Raw genomic sequence first — 22,676 nt, forward strand, 5'->3', positions numbered from 1 at the left:
GCCAGCTCTCTGCTGTGGCCAGGGAATGCAGAGGAGGATGGCCCAAGTACTTGGGCCCTGCACCCCATGGGAGACCAGGAGAAGCACCTGGCTCCTGCCCTCAGATCAGCGCGGTGCGCCGGCCGCAGCACACCAGCCGTGGCGGCCATTGGAGGGTGAACCAACGGCAAAAGGAAGACCTTTCTCTTTGTCTCTCTCTCTCACTGTCCATGCTGCCTGTAAAAAAAATTTTTTTTTTACTTATTTGAACAGCAGAGTTACAGGGAGAAAGACAGAGAGAGATTTTCCATCTGCTGGTTCATTCCCCAAACGGCTGCAACAGGTAGAGGGCAGGCCTGCCCAACAACAGTAACCAGTAGCTTCCTACAGGACTTGCAAGCACTTAGGACATCCTCAGCTGCTTTCCCAGGCCATCAGCAGGGAGCTGGATTGAAGGTGGAGCAGCTGGGACATGAACTGGCACCCATATGGGATGTTGGCATTGCAGATGGCAGATTTACCCACTGCACTACAATGCCAGCCCTGAGACATTACAATTGATATATAAAAATCCAGAAGATCTAGTGATAAACTATGATGAACAACTGTATGCCAGTAAATTAGAAACCTAAAGGAAATGGAAAGTTTTCTACATACATGTAACTTATCAAAATTGAGCCATAAGGACATAGACTGAACAGACCAGTAATGAGCAATGAGATTTAATCAATTTATTACTGTCTCTCAACAATAACAAGTTTACCAACCTATAAAAAAGAACTAACATCAATTACTCTCAAACCATTCCAAAAAGTAGAAAGGAGGGAATCCTTCTAAGCTTATTCTAAGAGGCCAACGCTACCCTGATACCAAAACCAGAAAAGTGCACAACAACAGATAATAAGGAAAACTAGAGACCAATAGCCCTGATAAGCACACATGCAGAAATTCTCAGCAAAATATCAGCAAATAAAATTCAGTAGGGTACAATATATATTATATACCATGAGCAAGTGAGATTTATCCTAGGTATCAAAGAATGATTCAACACATGGAAATCAATAAACATAACACATATCAACAACTGAAGTACAAAAATCAGATGATCACCAACAGATACAGAAAATTCTTGATACAATTTAACATTTTTTTTCATAATAAGAATGTTCAGAACTAAGGTACAGAAGAAATGTGCCTCAACACAATAAAGGATACGTATGACAATCCCACAGCCAACATCATGCTAACCAGGGGAAAGTGAAATCATTCCCTCTAAGACCAAGAACAAGGCAAGAATATTCATTTTTGCCCATCTTATTCAGTATACTATTGGAAACCAGAGCAATAGGAAAGAGAAAGAAATAAAGAGCATCCAAACAGAAAAGAAGATCAAATTATCCCTGCTTGCCAAAGAAATTATTTTATACAGAGAGAATCCTAAAGGGGTTGGTGTTGTGGTGCAATGAGTTACACTGCTGACTGCAATGCCTGCATATCTTTTTTTTTTTTTTTTAAGATTTATTTTATTTTTATTTGAAAGACAGAGTTATTGAGAGGTAGAGACAGAGAGAGAGGTCTTCCATCCGATGGTTCAATTCCCCAGATGGCTGCAACGCCTGGAGCTACACCAATCCTGAGCCAGGAGCCAGGAGCTTCTTCTGGTCTCCACGTGGGTGCAGGAGGCCAAGAACTTGGGCCATCTTCTACTGCTTTCCCAGGCTATAGCTGAGAGCTAAATTGTAAGAGGAGCAGGCAGGACTAGAACCAGCACCCATATGGGACGCCGGTGCTTCAGGCCAGGGCTTTAACCCGCTGCACCACAGCGCTGGCCCCAATGCCTGCATTTCATATGGGTGCCATCTGAGTCCTAGCTGCTTCACTTTTGATCCACTTACCTTCTAATGTACCTGGGAAAGCAGCATAACATAGCCCAAGTGCTTGGGCCCCTGCCACGTATGTAGGAGACCCAGATAGAGTTCCAGTCTCCTGGTTTTGGCCTGGACAAGCCCTGACCATCGGGGCCATTTGCGCAGTGAACCAATGGGTAGAAGATTTATTTATATATATTTTTATATATATATATATATCTCTTCCTCCCTCTCTGTAATTCTGCCTTCAAATATATAAATCTTAACCAAAAAAAAAAAAAAAAAAAAAAAAAAAAAAAAAAAAAAAAAAAGAAGGAAAGAAAAACCTAAAGACACCACTGGAAAAAAAAAAAGCTATTAGAATTGATAAGCAAATTCAATAAGGTTTTTTGTTTTAAAGATTTTTTTTTTACTTGTTTGAAAGGCAGACTTACAGAGAGGCAGAGGCAGAGAGAGGTCTTCCATCCACTGGTTCACTCCCCAGATGGCTGCAATGGCCAGAACTGTGCCAATCTAAAGCCAGGAGCTTCTTCCAGGACTCCCACATGGGTGCAGGGGCCCAAGCACCTGGGCCATCTTCTATTGCTTTTCCCAGGCCATAGCAGAGAGCTGGACAGGAAGTGGAGCAGCCAGGACATGAACCAGTGCCATATGGGATGCTGGTGCTGCTTTACCCGCTACGCCAGCCCCTCAATAAGGTTTCAAGATACAATATCAACATACAAAAACATACTTTACCAAAATTATTGAGAAAGAAATCAAGAAAGTAATCCCATTCACAAGTTATTAAAAAAAAAACCTCTATAATATGTATGAATAAATTTAAACAAGCAAGTGAATTGACCTCTGAAATGATAATTACAAAACACTGATGAAAGACATTGATGAGGCTGCAGTAACAAATACAGATACACTGTGTTCATGGACTATAAGAATACCATTCTTATAAGAATACTAATACCATTAAAATGCCCATTTTACCAAAGCAATTACAGAGTCAATGAAATTCCTATACAACATACTAATGAGCGTCACAGAACTAGAAAAACAAAATCACAAAACTCATATGGAACCATAAAAGACTATAAATAGCCAAAGGAATCCCAAGGGTAGGGAGGAGTTGGAAGCACTATAGTACCTGACTTGCAAACACACTACAAAGCTATATTAATCAAAACAGCATGATACTGATGTGAAAAGATACACCGACCAATGGAACGGAATACAGAACTCTGATATAAGTCAATGTACTTGCTGTTTTATTTTGCGATTTTCAACAAATGCAGCAAAAACATACACTAGAAAAAACAAAGTCTCTTTAATTAATGGTACTGGGAAATGAGCATCCATATGCAGAATAAAATAGACTCAGATCTCACTATATGCAAAAATTAATTCAAAGACCAAAGATTAAAAAACAAGATCCAAAACTATGAAACTACTAGGAGAAAATATAAGGGGAAACACTTCAGGACATTATACAAAGACATGTTGGATACTATCTGAAAAGCACAAGTAACAAAAGTAAAAACTGACAAATGGGATTACACCAAACTATAAAGCTTCCACACAGCAAAGGAAACAATCAACAGAATGAAGACTTACAGAAGGGGAGAAAATACATGCAAACTATTCCTTTGACAAGGGACTAATATGCAGAACACAGAAGTAACTTAACAGCAAAATAACCAAATACTCTGATTAAAATATGGGAAAAGACCTGAATAGCCATTTCTCAAAAAGGACATCCAAAAGGCAAAAGAAAAAAAACTGGCTCATCATCAGCCATCAGGAAAATGTAAATTAAAATCACAATGCAGTATCATCTCACCTGTTAGAATGCTTGTTATTATTAGAAAGATTTTTTTAAAATGGATAAGGAGAAAGGGGAACCCTCACACACCGCTGGTGGGAATATAAATTAGTATAGCCATTAAAGAAAACAGTATCAAAGTTCATCAAAAAGCTAGAAATAGTTTGATCCAGCAACTGCTGATCCATTGGAACCAGCAATCCCACTACTGGGTAAATACCCCAGAGACATCACATTCTCATATTTATTGCAGCGCTATTCACAAGAGTCAAGATACGGAATCAACTTAGGCATCCACTGATGGATAAACAGACAAGAAAATGTAACACAGGGGTGGGCGTTCGGCCTGGGACTAAGACAGATTGGGATGCCCACATCCCATACTGGAGCACCTGGGTTTGAGTCCTGGCTCTGCTCCCAAGTCCAGCTTCCTGCTAATACAGACCATGGGATCCAGGAGATGATGGCCCAAGTGGTTGAGTTCGTTCGTTCGTTCTTTCTTTTTTTTTTTGACAGGCAAAGTGGACAGTGAGAGAGAGAGACAGAGAAAGGTCTTCTTTTTTGCCGTTGGTTCACCCTCCAATGGCTGCCGTGGCCGGCGCGCTGCGGCCGGCGCATTGCGCTGTTCCGAAGGCAGGAGCCAGGTGCTTCTCCTGGTCTCCCATGCAGGTGCAGGGCCCAAGCACTTGGGCCATCCTCCACTGCACTTCCCTGGCCACAGCAGAGAGCTGGCCTGGAAGAGGGGCAACTGGGACAGAATCCGGCGCCCTGACTGGGACTAGAACCCGGTGTGCCGGTGCTGCAAGGCGGAGGATTAGCCTAATGAGCCGCGGTGCCGGCCCACATTGAGTTCTTCATTCCCAGCTTTGGCCTGCCCAACCAACCACAAAGGCATCTGAGGAGTGAACCAGCAGATGAGCGCTCTCTCCCCACAACAAGTAAAAATTTAAAAAAGAAAACGTAGTGTATATACAACCAGTCATTAAAAAATGAAATTCTGTCATTTGCAGCAACACGGACAGATCTGGAGGACACTATGTTAAGTGGAGTAAGTACAGAAAGGAAAATACTACATGTTCTCACCCAAATATGGAAGTTGAAAAGCTGACCTCATAAAAGTAGGAAACAAAATAGTGGTGACCAGAGCTTGGAAACAGTGTTGGAGGAATGGGGAGAAGACGGTGAGCAGCTGTAGGGGTGCAGCTAGATAGGACTAACTTCTAACACTCTATGGCATAGTATGGTTACCACGGTTGGCAACAACTGATTATTTCAAAATAGATAGTAGAGAAGATATTTTAATGTTCCCCAAACAGAAAAAATGATAAATGTCTGAGGAGATGGGCAATTACCTGCCAATTACCCTAATCTCATAATTAGACACTGCATTAAATGTACTGAATGTCATATCATACCCCATAAGTATTTCCAAGTGTCAACTGAAAAATAAAAGCATATTTCAAAAAGTGATTACAATTTACAATACAATCAAAAGTGTGCCTGTATCCTCTCAGTGATACATTACATTTGATCATTTTACTTTTGTGAGTGTGATGGATATAAGGTTAAATAGTGCAGTCAGCTTTTATTTCAGAGACTAAGTATAGCACAATGATTAGATGTGCAGGCCTCCCTTCTCTCAGCCTCAATTTCCTTCATGGTAAAACTGAAATAACAGCATTGCTATCTCATAACCTTGCTATTGAATTAAATGAGTTAATATACATAAAGTGCTCAGCCCATAACATAGTGTTTGTTATACTATTTCTTTGGTTATCTTAGGAAGCACTGCTCTTAGGAAGTCATATGGTAGGGTAAAGAGGGTGAGCTTGAGAAATGCACAGAGCTGGCTAAATTGGACAATCAAATGCTGGTTGTGCAGCCTGGCACAATTATCTAAAATTTGTAATAGTCAAATCTATTTATGAGGCCGGCGCCGCGGCTCACTAGGCTAATCCTCCGCCTAGCGGCGCCGGCACACCGGGTTCTAGTCCCGGTCGGGGCGCCGGATTCTGTCCCGGTTGCCCCTCTTCCAGGCCAGCCCTCTGCTGTGGCCAGGGAGTGCAGTGGAGGATGGCCCAGGTGCTTGGGCCCTGCACCCCATGGGAGACCAGGAAAAGCACCTGGCTCCTGGCTCCTGCCATCGGATCAGCGCGGTGCGCCGGCCGCAGCGCGCCGGCCGCGGCGGCCATTGGAGGGTGAACCAACGGCAAAGGAAGACCTTTCTCTCTGTCTCTCTCTCTCACTGTCCACTCTGCCTGTCAAAAAAAAAAAAAAATCTATTTATGAGCATTCTCCATTAATCAGCATTAGGGGAGGATGTTTAACCCTGTTGACTGGTTACTCCCCAAATGCCTGCAACAGCTAGGACTGGACAGGCTGAAGCCAGCAGCCAGGAACTGTCGGGCTCTCCCATGTAAGTGGCAGGGATTCTACTACCTGAGACTGCACCTGCTGCCTCCTAAGGGGCCCATTAGCAGGGAGATGGAATCAAGAGCAGAGCCAGGACTCAAACTCAGGCATTCTGATACAGGACGTGGGTGTTCCAAGCAGTAGCTTAACTGCAGCACCAAATGCCCACCCTCAATAGTACTGAAAAAAAAAAAAAAATCATCCAATAGCAAACAAGTCAAGTATATGAACAGGAAATTTATAGATGTGAAAACATAAATCACTAAAAGGCATGAAAAGATGCTCAATCTCTAGGCAGTTAACAGAAGACAGATAAAAATCATTATATAAAATGTAGTTTTTTAAAATAAGTCTTTTTAAAAAAGATTTATTTATTTATTAGAAAGGCAGAGTAACAGAGAGGCAGAGAGAAAGAGAGAGAGGTCTTCCATCCTCTAGTTCACTCACAAAATAGGCATAATGGCCAGAGCTGGCCAGGAGCTTCTTCACTTCCAGCTTCCAGGTTTTCCCATGCAGGTGCAGAGGCCCAAGCACTTGGGCCATCTTCTTTTGCTTTCCCAGGTCATAGCAGAGAGCTGGATTGGAAGTGGAGCAGCCAGGACTCAAACTGGCGCCCATACGGGATGTTGGCACTACAGGCAGCAGCTTTACCTGCTACGACTCAGCACCAACCCCTAAAACTAAGTTTTTAACCAATGAGATTGGCAAACATTAAAAAACTAGCAATAAGGGGCATGCATTTAGCCTAGCAGATGTCAGTTAAGATGCCCAGGTCTAACATCAGAGTGCTTGGGTTTGAAACTCAGCTCTAACTCCAGACTCCAGCTTCCTTCTTATGTACTTCCTGGGAAGTAGCAATGATGGCTCAATGATGGTTGGGTTCCTGCCACCCACATAATTCTTCAGGGACCAGTGTTGTGGTACAGTGGGTTAAGCTACCACCTGTGATGCTAGCATCCTATAAGAGTGCCAGTTTGATTCCTGGTTGCTCTACTTCTGACCAGCTCCCTGCTGATGTACCTGGAAAAGCAGCCAAAGATGGCCTAAGTACCTGGGGCCCTGCTACCCATGTGGGAGACCTGGATGGAGTTCCAGCCTCCTGGCTTCAGCATGGCCTTGGGGCCATTTGGGAGTGAACCAGCAGATGAAAGATCTCTCTCCCTGTGTCTCTTCCCTCCTCTCTGTAACTCTTTCAAATAAAATAACTTTTTTAAAAAATTTGTTAAAAAAGACCTCTAAGAATATATGTAGACTAAAAGTGAAAAAAAATGGAAGAAGGTATTCTATGTAAGTGGAACCCAAAAGAAAGCAGTAGTTATACATCTATCAGGTAAAATAGCCCAGGAAAGTCATTATATAATGATAAAGGGCTCAATCCAGTAAGAGGAAATATTATTTGTAACTATAAACACATCCAAGATTGGAGTTTCCAAATAAGACTCCAAAACAATAAAAGTAGGGGACTTTAACATCCCACTTTGGGCCGGCGCTGCGGCTCAATAGGCTAATCCTCCACCTGCGGCAACGGCACCCCGGGTTATAGTTCCGGTGGGGCGCCGGATTCTGTCCTGGTTGCCCCTCTTCCAGGCCAGCTCTCTGCTGTGGCCCAGGAGTGCAGTGGAGGATGGCCCAGGTCCTTGGGCCCTGCACCCACATGGGAGACCAGGAGAAGTACCTGGCTCCTGGCTTCAGATTAGCGCGGTGCGCCTGCCACAGCGGCCATTGTGGGGTGAACCAATGGAAAAGGAAGACCTTTCTCTCTCTCTCTCTCTCACTGTCCACTCTGCCTGTCAAAAAAAAAAAATCCCACTTTCAGAAATAGACAAATTGGAGACCGGCACTGTGGCACAGAGGGTTAAAGCCCCAACCTGCAACCCTGGTATCCCATATGGGTGCCAGTTTGAGTCCCGCCTGCTCCACTTCCAATCCAACTCTCTGATATGGCTGGGAAAGCAACATAAGATGGTCCAAGTCCTTGGGGCCCTGCACCCACGTGGAAGACCTGGAAGAAGTTCCTGGCTCCTGGCTTCAGATCAGTGCACCTCTGACCATTGTGGCCACCTGGGGAGTGAAGACCTCTCTCTCTTTCTCTCTCTCTCTAACTCAGTCTTTTTTTGTTTTGTTTTGTTTTTTGACAGGCAGAGTAGACAGTGAGAGAGAGAGACAGAGAGAAAGGTCTTCCTTTTTGCCGTTGGTTCACCCACCAAAGGCCGCTGAGGCCGACACCCTGTGGCCGGCGCACCGCGCTGATCCGAAGGCAGGAGCCAGGTACTTCTCCTGGTCTCCCATGGGGTGCAGGGCCCAAGCACTTGGGCCATCCTCCACTGCACTCCCGGGCCACAGCAGAGAGCTGGCCTGGAAGAGGAGCAACTGGGACAGAATCCGGCGCCCCAATCGGGACTAGAACCCAGTGTGCCGGCGCCGCAGGTGGAGGATTAGCCTATTGAGCTGCGGCGCCAGCCTTATAACTCAGTGTTTCAAATAAATACAATAAATATTAAAAAGAAAGAAAGAAATGGACAAATCACCTACATAGAAAATCAACAAACAATAGAGTTAAACTGCACCCTAGATCAGCTAGACCCAAAAGACATCTACAGAACTTTCCATCCAACAGCTATAGAGCACACATTCTTATCACAGCACATGGAACATTTCCCAGGGCACATCACCTGGTAGGTCACAAACCAAGGCTCAACAAATTTAAAAGAGAAATCTTGTCAAGTACTTTCTCTGACCAAATGCAATATGAAACTAGAAATCAGCAACAAGAAAACCTTTGGAAACTAAGCAAATACATGGAAATTGAACAACTTACTCCTGAACAATTAATGAATGGGTCAAGGTAGAAATCAAGGAAGAAATTAAAATATTTCTTGAAACAAATGAAAATACAAAAACAACATTCCAAACCCTACAGGATACAGCAAAAGAAGTACAAAGAGCAAAATTTATAGTAAACAATGCCAGCATGGAAACAATAGCAACAATAAACCCAATTTATCACATGAATGCAAATGCGGGCACGCTGTTAAGTGAAAGAAGCCAAGCACAGGAAGACAAACATCACAGTCTTACTCACGTGCATAGTCTAAAAATCAGGTGATATCACAGAAGCTAAAAATGTAACGGTAGTGATTAGAGGCTAGAGAGGGAACTGCGGAGGGAGGACTGGGGAAAAGGTTGATTGATGGGTAACATATTATAGCTAGACAGAAGTTCTGGGGTTCTACTGAACAGTAGGGTGACTATACATAATGCTAATGTTCTGCATTTAAGAAAACCTAGAGGCCGGCACTGCGGCTCACTAGGCTAATCCTCCGCCTTGCAGCGCCGGCACACCAGGTTCTAGTCCTGGTCGGGGCGCCGGATCCTGTCCCGGTTGCCCCTCTTCCAGGCCAGCTCTCTGCTGTGGCCAGGGAGTGCAGTGGAGGATGGCCCAAGTGCTTGGGCCCTGCACCCCATGGGAGACCAGGAGAAGTACCTGGCTCCTGCCTTCGGATCAGCGCGGTGCGCCGGCCGCAGCACGCTGGCTGCGGCGGCCATTGGAGGGTGAACCAACGGCAAAGGAAGACCTTTCTCTGTCTCTCTCTCACTGTCCACTCTGCCTGTCAAAAAAAAAAAAAAAAAAAAAAAAGGAAACCTAGAAAAGAAAACAGGATTCCTAGAAGACAGGATTTTGGATGCTTTCACTATATAGAAACGTTAAATGCTTGAAAGCATTAATATATCTATGCTAATTTGATATTATACAATGTATAGATCTAATGAAACATCACAACAGTACTCCATAAATATACATATTTATGTCTTAAGTAATGACATGCAATTACTTCCTGTTGTATTTTCCCATTTCACATAAATATTCCCTATTACATTTCTGTCTTCTGTAGAGTTTTATCAGGAATGAACACATTTTATAAAATGATGTTATAATTATGTTGGTATGTTTTAAACATTTTTCTTAAATGATCAGTGATGAAGTTTTTTTCTGATATTAAAGTAGCTTTGAATTCCTTCTCATAAGTGACTTTTCAAATAATTACTTTCCTCTCTAGAATATTATAATTTTAAAAACTATAACCATAAGTAAGCAAAATAACTAAGGAAGCACAGTTATAGTTTTCTTGTGTTTTCATCAATTTCACACCATCAGGAGTGACCAAATAGAAATAGATTACTCTCGGCCAGCGCCGCGGCTCACTAGGCTAATCCTCCACCTAGCGGCGCCGGCACACCGGGTTCTAGTCCCGGTCGGGGCGCCGGATTCTGTCCCGGTTGCCCCTCTTCCAGGCCAGCCCTCTGCTGTGGCCAGGGAGTGCAGTGGAGGATGGCCCAAGTGCTTGGGCACTGCACCCCATGGGAGACCAGGATAAGTACCTGGCTCCCGCCATCGGATCAACGCGGTGCGCCGGCTGCGGCAGCCATTGGAGGGTGAACCAACGGCAAAGGAAGACCTTTCTCTCTCTCTCTCTCACTGTCCACTCTGTCAAAAAAAAAAAAAAAAAAAAAAAAAAAAGATTACTCTCACTGCCCACAAAAACACCTGAGTTACATAATTTAACAGAGAAAACAGAAAGATGGTGTATTTATCACTTGACCATAATGGCATGACTCGCTTTAACAAAATTTCTCATATTTAGTAATTGAGAAAGATAACTAGTTACAGATGCCTACTTAAATATGTTAATTATGGCCGATTTTGAAGCATTACCTTTAATTTGTTATTTTGTTATTTACTCATATAACACTGTTTCATCTCATATTAGGTTTACAGGGATACAATGATCAACAAGAAACATTTTTCTCAGATAAACTTACAAGTTAGTGATTTGACAAACATTTTCTGAAAAGGGCCAATAATAATAATAATACGGGCTTTGGGGACCATATAGCCTATTGCCAACCACTCAACTCTTCTGTTGAAGGGCAAAAAGATTATAGAGTAAATGGGCATAGCTGTGGAAGAAACTTTATTTACAAAACAGATGGTGGGCCAGATTTGTTCCATGGGCTATAGTTTGCTAACTGTTCTCTAGTGAAAAATAATAAACAAGCAATTTCAATTTTCTGTGGCAAATGAACAGTAACTGTAAGTAAAAGGTATTACAAGAACATATCTAAGAGAATCAACAAAGGCTTCTGGGAGAAGGCAACAATTCATCAAATACTTCATTTTCTCAAATTCAACAAAGTATTTTTTTTAATGTAATGCACTAACATTATAAAAGAACTCAAAATATCATTCTGAAAATGTAAAATATTATTGGACTATAAAATAATTCTGTATATAGTATTCTCTCCTAGCCCTTTACCAAAAATTATAATGTAAGCACACTTGAAAGCTTACCTTGAGTGACTGTTTTGAGAACAATTAATGTAGACAAAAATCTCAGTGGCAAATTGGAGCTCTTGAAGAAAGCAGCTGCCTTTGGCTTGTTCTCCACAGACTGCTCCAAAGAATTTTCCTGAATTCCTTTAATTACTACCCCTTTAAATATGTCTTCACCCAGTCTCCTCAATGTTGATGTCATAGTTGCATGCTGTCAAAAATATGCACACACTTAGTAATTCACCCGTGCTCAGGAAACATCTTCTTAAAACACTGCGTATGAACTAAAGTGAATTTTGCCAAAAAATAGGAGTGAAATATGCAAAGTTGGAAAGTGACAATTTTATACCTAATTTTAAGATTTATTTAAGTATCACTACGTATTTTTCTGTAACATGTCAGAACATAAGATCATGCTGTGTTTCTGGCCCACACAAGCATCAACAGACCAGAGGGGGACTATCTACTCTCTCAGTTCCTCATTGCTCCACTCTGACAACAGGCTTATCAGGTGCATCTCACTATGTGTGCTTAAGAAAGAGTCAATCATCTAGAATCCAATCTGAATTGCAAACAAACTGGGAAGAATCAGCAAAAACAATAAACACCACTTCAAAGAACTGAGGGACTATAACAGAAAACCTAATAATCATAGCCTTACAGTCCCAGAAGGAGAGAAAGAACCAAGTAGTAATGAGAAAATACATGAAGAAATAATGACTAAAACTCGCCCAGATTTGGCAAAAAACAAACATATCCAGAGAGTGAAAAAGATGAGCAAATCCCAAACAGATAAATCTAGAGATCCATACCAAAATTCATCATGGGCAAACATTAAAATCTAAAGAGTGCATGTTTGTGTATGTATGTGTGTAGCAACAAGACAGAAATGACACTGCACACAGATGTGAAAAATAATTCAAATAACAGTGACTTTTTAAAAAGATTTTATTTATTTGAAAGGCAGAGTTACAGAGAAAGAGGGACAGACAGAGGGAGCTCTCATCTGCTGGTTCACTCCCCAAATGGCCTCAATGGCCGGAGCTGGGCTTGGCTGAATCCAGGACCCCAGAACTCCATCTGGGGTCTCCCTCATGGGTGTGGGGCCCAAGTACTTGGGTCACCCTCCGCTGCTTTCCCAGGCACATTTTTAAGGAGCTGGACTGGAAGCACTGAGACTAGAATTGGCACCCATATGGGATCTCAGCATCACGGTGGGGTGGCAGAACCTGCGTCATCATGCCACCAGCCCCCAAATAAAAGCCAGTTCTTATCAAACACCACACAAGCTAGAAGGAACTGGCAAATGTTTCAAGTAAAGAACAGTTATCCCAGAATTGAATTCCCAATGACAATATCCTTTAGGGATGAAAGGGAAATCAGAAGAAGAAAAACTAAGAAATTTGGCCATCAGCAGATCTATTCTAAAATAAAGCAGCTCTCTAAATAGATAGGAAATGATAAAAGGAATTGTGAACATCAGAAAAGAATGAAGGTAAAAATTTAAAATATGGGTAAATATAATAATTGTTTCTGTTCTTGAGCTTCATAAATTATGTTTAGACAACACTGTCTAAAGTGTTTCTAAATGTAGATAGATGAAATATTTATGGGAGAGGTTTAGGGAGGAAAAGAGGTAAGTTTCCTATACTTCATTAAAACTACTAAAATGACAACATTAATACACTGTAATAAATTATTCATACATCAAAACTATTAACAAAGATACATATACATACACACACACATATATATATATGAGCTGCTAAGAAATACAGTCAAAACATTTTAGGTATATGGAATGGGAATCCTATGAAACATCCAAGAAATTCACTGAAAGCAGGAAACAAAAGAAATGAAAAACAAAGACAAAAACAACAAAGTGACAGTTAAAGTACCAACATGTTGATAAATTTAGGCCATTTATGTGTATGTCTCTGTCTCTGCCTCTCTGCCTTTTATATAAAGAAATAAATCTTAAACAATATATATGGGAACATTTCCCTATTCATTTTATAAACTAGAACTACAAATACAAAATCAAAGACCGCTGTATAAAACAGACACAAAAATCCATAACAAAATATTAGGAAACAGAATTCAGCAACATATAAAAAGATAAACACCACAGCAAAATGGGTTTTTTTTCAGGGATGGATGGCTGATTCAAAATTTGAAAGTCAATGTAATCTACTGTATTAACAAATTAAAGATGAAAAAAAAATCACACTATTTTATAAAATACTGCAGAAAACTGACCTGAAAAATTTCACGATTAAAAAGAATTTTCAAAAAAGAAAAAGAGGGAAAATAACTCAATGTGATAAAAAATAATCTGTAAAATACCCCAGCTAATACAAAGATACTTTAAAAAAAAAGCTAATGAGAAAATGGAAGGAAGGGACAATGTGCATTTCCTATGAGCTTTCTGAAGACTTCTTTGTTATATTAATGACAGACTGAAAGCTTCCCCTAAAATGAGGCACAAGGCAAGGATGTCTGCTCTCACCACTCTCAGTCAACGTAGTGCTAAAAATCCCAGCAGTAATGTAAGAGAACATTAAAGGCACATATATTTAAGAGAAAAACAAATACTACTCCCATTTAAAAGAACATGGTTTTCTATGTAGGAAATCCCAAGAAGAGGAGGGCACTGTGGCACAGAGGATACAGCTGTTGCATGGGACCCTCGCACCCCACACTGTTGTTGCTAGTTCCAGTCTCAACTACTCTGCTTCACGCCCAACTTTCTGCTAATGTATTCTGAGGGAGCTGATGGTGGATCAAGTACGTGGGCCCCTGCCACCCATGTAAAGACCCTGATGGAGTTCTAAGCCCTGCACTGGTCCTGTCCCTGGCTGTTGTGGGCATTTGGGAAGTGAAACTGTAGGTGGAAGGTCTTTCTGTCTTTTTTCTCTCTTTTTATACAGGTTTAATACAGTTCCTCCTGCTCTTGCTCTGCCTTTCAAGTAGGTGAAAAACAAACACTAAAAAAAATTAAAGAAACTTCCAAAAACTCTTTTATAAGTTCAAGGTCACAGGATACAAAATAAAGAAAAATAAATTATATTGCTATCAATGAACTTATGGACACAAAAATTAAAATAACTATATCAATTAAAATGGTATAAAAAAGTTAAATACTCAGCTGGAAATTTTAAAAACACATGTCAGAAATTTTATGCTAAAAATTATACATTACTGATGAAAGAAATCAATGTTCTAAATAAATAGAGGCTCATCTTCATTCAAAAACTGGAAGATGACACAATAGAGATGTCAAATATTCCAAGATTTACATTCAGGTTTAATGTAATCAAATTTCAGGCGGATATCTTACAGATTATTCTGAAATAGGAAGAGAACATTTGTTAAAAAAAAAATGCAACATGATAAAGACAAATATTCTTAAAGATATATTCTTAATAATCGGTTACCTGTGCTCCAGCATCTAGCTGCCTTAGGGACCAATATATAAATTTTACAAAAGGCTCGTGAAGTTTGACATTCACAAATGGCATCCACTGTAGCTGTTCTGTCATGACAGGCAAAAGCTAAAGAAAAAATGGTGGAACACATAAAGCACCATATTTTTAGTTGTCTGAAATCAACTGCCACAATTTTCTAAAACTTATCTTAAAAAAAAAAATCTCCAATGAAAAAACCTTCTCTCAAACCATGTGCATTACAATTTGACAAGATACATTTGAAATTTTATCTTTTCCAAAAAAATTTATTTATTTATTTGAGAGGCAGAGTTACAGAGAGAAAGGTCTTCCATCAGCTAGTTCACTCCCCAAATGGCCACAACAGCCAGAGCTGGGCCAATCGGGGAGCCAGGAGTCAGGAGCTTCTTCTGGGTCTCCCACATGGGTAGCAAGGGCCCAAGCACTTGGGCCATCTTCCACCATGGCCACATTTTCCCAGGCCATTAGCAGGGAGCTGAATCAGAAGTGGAGCAGCCAGGACTTGAACCAGTGCCCACATGGGATGCGGGTACCACAGGTAGAGGTTTAATCTATTATGCCACAGTGCTGGCCACTTAAGTTTTAAATGTGTTTCCTTTTACTTAGCAGTGGTAGTATCTACGGATCTATAAGGAGATTAAGCTGAAAAAGATACTCTCCCTGAACCTCAAATGGTTAAATAAATGTATAAATTTATATTTATTACCATGGCATATCCTAGAGTGAAAACAAAACAAAACAAAACCAAACAAAACCAAAAACATGTTACGGGGCCGGCACTGTGGTGTAGCGGATAAAGCCGCTGCCTGCACCGCTGGCATCCCATATGGGCACCAGTTCGAATCCCAACTGCTCCACTTCTGATCCAATTCTCTGCTATGGCCTGGGAAAGCAGTAGAAAATGGCCCAAGTCCTTGAGCCTCTGCACCCACGTGGGAGACCCAAAAGAATCTCCTGGCTCCTGGCTTCAGATTGGTGAAGCTCTGGCTGTTGCAGCCAACTGGGGAGTGCACCAGTGGATGAAAGACCTCTCTCTTTCTACCTTTCCTTCTCTCTCTGTGTAATTCAAGTAAATAAATAAACCTTTAAAAAATGCTACAAAAGAGCAACTGTAGCAAATATCCCACTTATATAACATATGTCTGTATAAAGACTGGTGTGTGGCATAACAGTGTAAGCCTCCGCCTGCAACACTGCCCTCCCATATGAGCACCACTTCAAGTCCTGGCTGCTTCACTTGTGACCCAGCTCCCTGCTGACACGCCTGGGAGAGTAGAAGATGGCCTAAGTACCTGCGGCCCTGCTACCCACATGGGAGACCTGGATGAAGCTGCTGGCTCAGACCTGAGCCAGCCCTGGTTGTTGCAGGGATTTGGGGAGTGAACCAGAAGATGGAAGATCTCTCTATCTCTTCCTCTTTCTCTCTGTAACTCTGCCTTTGAAATAAATAAATCTTTAAAAAATGTATGTCTGTGAATTTATACTGAACAGATATGTGAAAGAGTGAGTTTAAAAAATACTTGTTTCTTGGGGCCAGCATTGTGGTGCAGTGGAGTTAAGCCATTCCCTACAACACTGGCATCCCCTATCAGAATGCTGGTTTGAGTCCCGGCTACCTCACACCCAATCCAGCTCCCAGCTAATATATCTAGGAAAGCAGAAAAAGATGGTCTACATACTGAGGACACTATATGCATGTGGCTAAACTCAGAGTTTCTGGCTCTTGGCCTGGGCCAGGTTGGGGAGTGAGCCAGCTGATGGTAGATCTCTCTCTCCCTGCCTCTCTGTCACTCTCCCTTTTAAATAATCTTAAAAAGAAAAAGAAAACAGTAAAATAAAAAGATAACTCTAGATTTATGTTTGGATTAAGAATATAAATATTATAAGAAAAGATATGGTATTTAAAGTGGTACTATAGGGCTGGTGCTGTGGCTCACTAGGCTAATCCTCCGCCTGCGGCGGTTCTAGTCCTGGTTGGGGCACCGGGTTCTGTCCTGGTTGCTCTTCTTCCACTCCAGCTCTCTGCTGTGGCCCGGGAGGGCAGTGGAGGATGGCCCAAGTGCTTGGGCCTTGCACCCGCATGGGAGACCAGGAGGAAGCACCTGGCTCCGGATCGGTGCAGCGTGCCAGCTGTAGCAGCCATTTGGGGGGTGAACCAACAGAAGGAAGATCTTTCTGTCTCTCTAACTCTGCCTGTCAAAAAAAATAAAGTGGTACTATAAAAATTACTTTTTTCATGAAAACATAAAACAAAATGGAAGAGTGCAATATTTACTATGAAGAAATTGGAGGCCAAATATCTAAAGTACTTACGTTATCTAAATACTCAATTTTAGCATGCATCAGAATGAACTGGTGGGCTAATTACAAGTCAGGTTCCCAAGTCCTAGCCCTGGAATGTCTGATTTGGCAGGTCTGGATAGGCACACAGACTTGTATTTCTGAGAGTCTCCTGTGAGGCTGCTTCTGCAGGCCCAGTGACCACATTTTGAGAATCACTGGTCTGGGTAAATTTCATCCTGGGCTCAGCATTATGGTGTAGCAAGTTAAACCTCTTCCTATGAGCTCAGCATCCAATAAGGGCATCAGTTTGAGTTCCGGCTACTCCACTTCCAATCCAGCTCCCTGCTAATGGCCTGGGAAAAGCAGCAGAAGATGGTCCAAGTGCTTGGGTCCTTGTAGCCACATAGGAGACCTGGAAGAAGCTCCAGGCTCCTGGCGTTGGCCTGGCCCAGCCCCCCAGCTGTAGCAGCCATTTGGGGAGTAAACCAGTTGAAGGAAGATCTCTGTCTCTCCTCCTGTCTCTGTAACTCTGCCTTTCAAATAAATAAAAAAACAAATTTAAAAAAATTTTTTTTCATTCTAAATCAGAAGTAAAAGGAAAAATCTTAACAGCTAAGTTTGAAGGATACGTAGGTATTTGTCAGACACTTAGCAGTTATGAGGAGGAGACACGAGCTGTCTTACCATGAGGTATGTCTGAGGTAAGTGTGAGTGAGGTATGCTATGAAAAGCTGCAGTGAGGCAGGAGTGGCGTCACCTTGTGTTCTATGAAAATGCTAGAGTCTGCATGCTGGGGCCGGGCGCTGTGGCGTAGTGGGTAAAGCCGCCGCCTGCAATGCCAGCATCCCATATGGGCGCAGGTTCGAGACCCAGCTCTGGCTGTTACAGCCAACTTGGGAGTGAACCGGTGGATGGAAGACCCCTCTCTCTCTTACTCTGCCTCCCTCCTTCTCTCTGTGTAACTCTTTCAAATAAATAAATCTTTAAAAAAAAAAAAAAAGAAAAGAAAAACAAAGAGTCCAAATGCTGTCCTACAGGTAAGAGAGAATAGGAAATGGTTCCAAAAAAAAAAAAAAAACAAAAAACAAAAACAAAACCAAGAAACAATTCTGTATTTTACTATGGCAAAATCTTAAACACATACACTATCAAATGAAAGAAGCCAATTTGAAAAGACTACATACTGCATGATTCCACATATATGACATTCTGAAAAAGATAAAAAAAAATATATATGGAGTGAAAGTGAAAACATCAGTATTTGCCAGGGTTTCTGCAGGAGGGACAGAGAGAGGACTAAGAGGTGGCACACAGGAGACGATTAGGATACTGAAATCTTCCATCCCATAAACTTGAGATTTCACTCCATTTATCTGTGTCTATTTGAATTTTTCTCAACATTGTTTTGTAATTTTTAGGATATAAGTCTTACCTACGTGTTGGGTTTATTCCTATATATTTATTATTTTTAGTGATAACTATGTCAGTACTAGCATTTTTTTTTTTTTTTTTTTTGGACAGGCAGAGTGCACAGCGAGAGAGAGAGACAGAGAGAAAGGTCTTCCTTTGCCGTTGGTTCACCCTCCAATGGCTGCCGCAGCCGGTGCACCGCGTTGATCCGATGGCGGGAGCCAGGTACTTATCCTGGTCTCCCATGGGGTGCAGTGCCCAAGCACTTGGGCCATCCTCCACTGCACTCCCTGGCCACAGCAGAGAGCTGGCCTGGAAGAGGGGCAACTGGGACAGAATCCGGCGCCCCGACCAGGACTAGAACCCGGTGTGCCGGCGCCGCAAGGCGGAGGATTAGCCTAGTGAGCCGCGGTGCCGGCCAGTGATAACTATGAATAGAACCATTTTTCTAATTTCCTTTTTGGGCTTTTCATTGTTAGTGTTGATTCTGTAGGCACAATCTTGCTGTTCTTGTTTGGAAAGAACAGACCATCAAAGAAGGGGGTACCTTTCTTTGAAGGGAGGAGAGAACTTCCACTTTGACTATGACCTTGTCTAAATGATAATACCCCCCTACTTTGGGATTGATATCACAAGTTTTATCTTATATGTTGTATTACCTCCTAAAAAAGATATATAGTTTATACTTTTGTCTTAAATTCTGTTCAACAACTTGGGTACCAAAATTACAAATCAGGCTACTTACTACTTTTGTCCATGTCCAGAGAAATTTATATTTTTCTATGGCTTCATGTTGATGTTTGTGCCTTGTGTTTCTTATAGAGTAGGACTAGTGGTTAATGAATTCCCTCGGCTTGTTGATCTGAGAAAGTCTTGATTTCAGCCTCACTTTTGAAGGCAGTTTAGTGCACGTCTCAGTTTTTTACTTTCAACACTTGGAAAATACCACACCACTGCCAGGTGGCCTGTGATGGTTCTGCTAAGAAACCGGCTGATATTCCTATAGAAGTTTCTTTATAAGTAACAATCTGCTTTTCTCTTGCTGCTTTCAAAAGCTTAGGTCATCGACTTTTGAAAATCTGATTCTAATACTTCCGTTGTGGGTATCTTTGGTTTTATCAGCTTCTAAAATCTGCATGTCCCTTTCTCCCAGAAAAAGGAAAGTTCGGCAAGTTTTCAGCCATTACTATGCATCCTTTAGGGTTATTTATCCATCTGAAAAGCAGACTGACAGAGGAGGGGAGGGGAGGAGAATGGAGAGGAAGGAAGAAAGACATTCCATATCATCTGGTTAATTCTCCCCTCTCTTTCTCTCTGTAACTCTGACTTTCAAATAAATAAATAAATCTTTATCAAAAAAAAAAAAAGTTACAGAGAGAGAAAGGGAGAAACAGAGAGGAGAGAGATCTTCCATCTGCGGGTTCACTCCCCAGTGACCCAGGTCGAAGCCAGGAGCCAGGAGCTTTTGGGCCATCTTCCACTGCATTCCCAGGCACATTAGCAGGGAGCAGCCAGGACTCCAACTGGTATCATATGGGATGCCAGTACTGCAGATGGAGGTTTAACCTGCAGTGCTACGGCACCAGCCCCAAGTTGTGTGTTTTTTTGTTTTTAGCTCATGGAGCAATTAAAGACAGTTTTCAAGTTATCTGTTAGCAAGTTCAGAGATCTGCATTTCTTCTGGGTCAGTTTCTGGAGCTTTGATTTGTTCACTCGAATGGACCAGTGTTCCTGACTCTTTGTATGCCTTGTGATTTTGTCCTCATTTAGGCATCTGAAAAACAACCACCTTCCTAGTGTTTATGACTGCTTCCATGCAGGGAAAACCACCATCAATCAGCCAGCTACCGCTTTTGGCACCTCTCTTAACCTTTTCTGGAGGATGTGTCTTCTCTGGTCTTATATTATGTGTGCAGTTTACTGTCTTAATTTCCCGAGCAGCTTGTCACTGAATCTTCTGAGAAGCCCATAATCCTCTGCCCTTTTCCTGGAGAAGTGTTCCAGTGTGCTGCGCACTCATCTCCGTATTCTACAGCTTCCAGACTATGTCTCCTTTTCCCTTAGGCACACTGTCAGGCAAGACATAAACCAGCTCTGAGGTGAGCCCCATACCAGACAAAACACTGATCTCACGGTTTATTCTTTTGTTTCCATCTCAAAGGAGGAGGGTATGAGAGATGTCCTCTTGGTTACCCTGTGTTACACTGGGAAGTGTGTACACCTGCAAAATTCCACAAATTTCCGTAGCCCCTTCACTGTCATGCACTGGCCTGGGGCTGCAGTTTCCCAACCAGTCTCTAGGGCTCCCGCCTATATGTCCTGCTTCGTATGTTGTCTTATATGCTTCAAATTCCATTTTTAAAAACTTGTCAGTAATGAGCCGGAATGTCTTGGGACTGTTCTTCCTCATCAAATTCTAACAAACAGAAAAGCAGTTCTGCAGAACTCCAACACTGCAGGCCCTTCTCATCAGCAGCTACCTCTAGAGCAATGCTGGATTTCAACAGTGCAACAGGTGATGGAGGTGTTAAAAGAGACAAAATTTTAAACAAAGGTGTTTGTAACCTTTCACTGCCAGAACAAAGTACCACAGACTTAATATTTAAGCAACACAAATGTATTATTTTACAGTTCTCCATGCCTGAAGTGCGATGTGGGTATTGGCCAGCCAAAACCAAAGTGTCCACAGGGTGTTAAACTGCTGTCTGCAGAGTTGGCATCCCATATGGGTGCCAGTTTAAGACCCAGCTGCTCCATTTCTGATCCAGCTCCCTGCTAATGTGCGCCTAGGAAAGCAGTAGAAGATGGCCTAAGTATTCGGGTCCCTACACCCACATGGGAAACCCGGACAAAGCTCCTGGCTTCAATCTGGCCCAACCTTAGTCGCTGTGGACATTTGGTGGGTAAACCAGTGGATGGACGATCTCTCTCTTTGCCTCTGCCTCTCCCTGTCTGTGACTCTGCCTTTCAAATAAATACATCTTTAAAGAACAAAAAACAAACCTATGTTCCGTTCTGGAAGCAAAAGGAGGATCCATTTCCTTGCTTATTGAGAACTCAGTTCCTCAAAGTTGTAGAACTGAGATTCCCATTTGCTTGCTGTCAATAAGGGTGTCCCAGTTTCTAAAAGAGACCCATGTTCCATGGCACATGGCCCACTTTAGATCTTCAAAGCCAGCAACAATGAGGTGAGCATCTGGTCCATTCTTCTGAGCTTTCCTGTTTTAAACTGCTCATGTGATTACTGGACACACTCAGATTATTCTGCATAATCTTATTTTATAAAGGTGAGCTGATTTAACTCCCTTCAATTATTTTTGAAGTATGCGTTTAATGTCTGATTTTTTTTTTTTTTTTTTTTTTTTTTTTTTTTTTTTGACAGGCAGGGTGCATAGTGAGAGAGAGAGACAGAGAAAGGTCTTCCTTTGCCGTTAGTTCACCCTCCAATAGCCGCTGCAGCTGGCGCACCACGCTTATCCGAAGCCAGGAGCCAGGTGCTTCTCCTGGTCTCCCATGCGGGTGCAGGGCCCAAGGACTTGGGCCATCCTCCACTGCCCTCCCGGGCCACAGCAGAGAGCTGGACTGGAAGAGGAGCAACAGGGACAGAATCCAGCGCCCTGACTGGGACTAGAACCCCGGGTGCTGGCACCGCAGGAGGAAGATTAGCCTAGTGAGCCGTGGCACCGGCCTAATGTCTGGTCTCTACATTTAAAGGAAACATTCCTATCATATTAAAAAAATTAAGTATGAATTAATTTTATTAAATTTGAAATGAACTTCTGCAGAGCTCACTTATGATATGACAAATTTTCAATCAAAAATACTTTCAATATTCTCTCTACTTACAAACGATATCACAGATTTTTCTTTTTTAATCTTTATGTCTGAGTGAAATATTTCAATCAAAACAAAACAAAACAAACCTTTACACATTTCTCCTGAATACCATTTCTCTGAGAAGTGAATTTGGGAAGTGGCTTTTCACCATCTGTTACAGATTCTTCATGTTTCAGTTTGCTAAGGTGATGATCTGAAATCCAGTCCATGAAGACAGTTAAAAGTTCATAAACTTGTCCATTAAGTGGTGCCTATATGTCAAAAGTTAAACATTT

The 22,676-nt window shown here is 42.0% G+C and overlaps 1 protein-coding gene across 13 annotated transcripts in view; it reads right to left on the reverse strand.

The window, feature by feature from the left end:
- Window positions 1-22,676, reverse strand: part of CCDC138 (coiled-coil domain containing 138) — a 65,425-nt gene that overhangs the window by 7,887 nt on the left and 34,862 nt on the right. For 6 of the 13 annotated variants that reach the window (XM_070068672.1, XM_070068674.1, XM_070068675.1 and 3 more), the window contains 3 exons: window positions 22,488-22,652; window positions 14,842-14,958; window positions 11,423-11,615 (listed from right to left, as the gene is read on the reverse strand). In XM_070068672.1, the coding sequence (XP_069924773.1) occupies window positions 11,423-11,615; window positions 14,842-14,958; window positions 22,488-22,652 (475 nt within the window). Of the gene's footprint in view, window positions 1-2,207; window positions 2,457-10,214; window positions 10,559-11,289; window positions 11,616-14,841; window positions 14,959-22,487; window positions 22,653-22,676 lie in introns of those variants that run through there. The other 7 variants (XM_070068670.1, XM_008252894.4, XM_070068671.1 and 4 more) reach the window with 6 other exon arrangements.

This window comes from Oryctolagus cuniculus, chromosome 2 (genome assembly GCF_964237555.1).
Source record: "Oryctolagus cuniculus chromosome 2, mOryCun1.1, whole genome shotgun sequence".
Lineage (NCBI taxonomy): Eukaryota > Metazoa > Chordata > Mammalia > Lagomorpha > Leporidae > Oryctolagus > Oryctolagus cuniculus.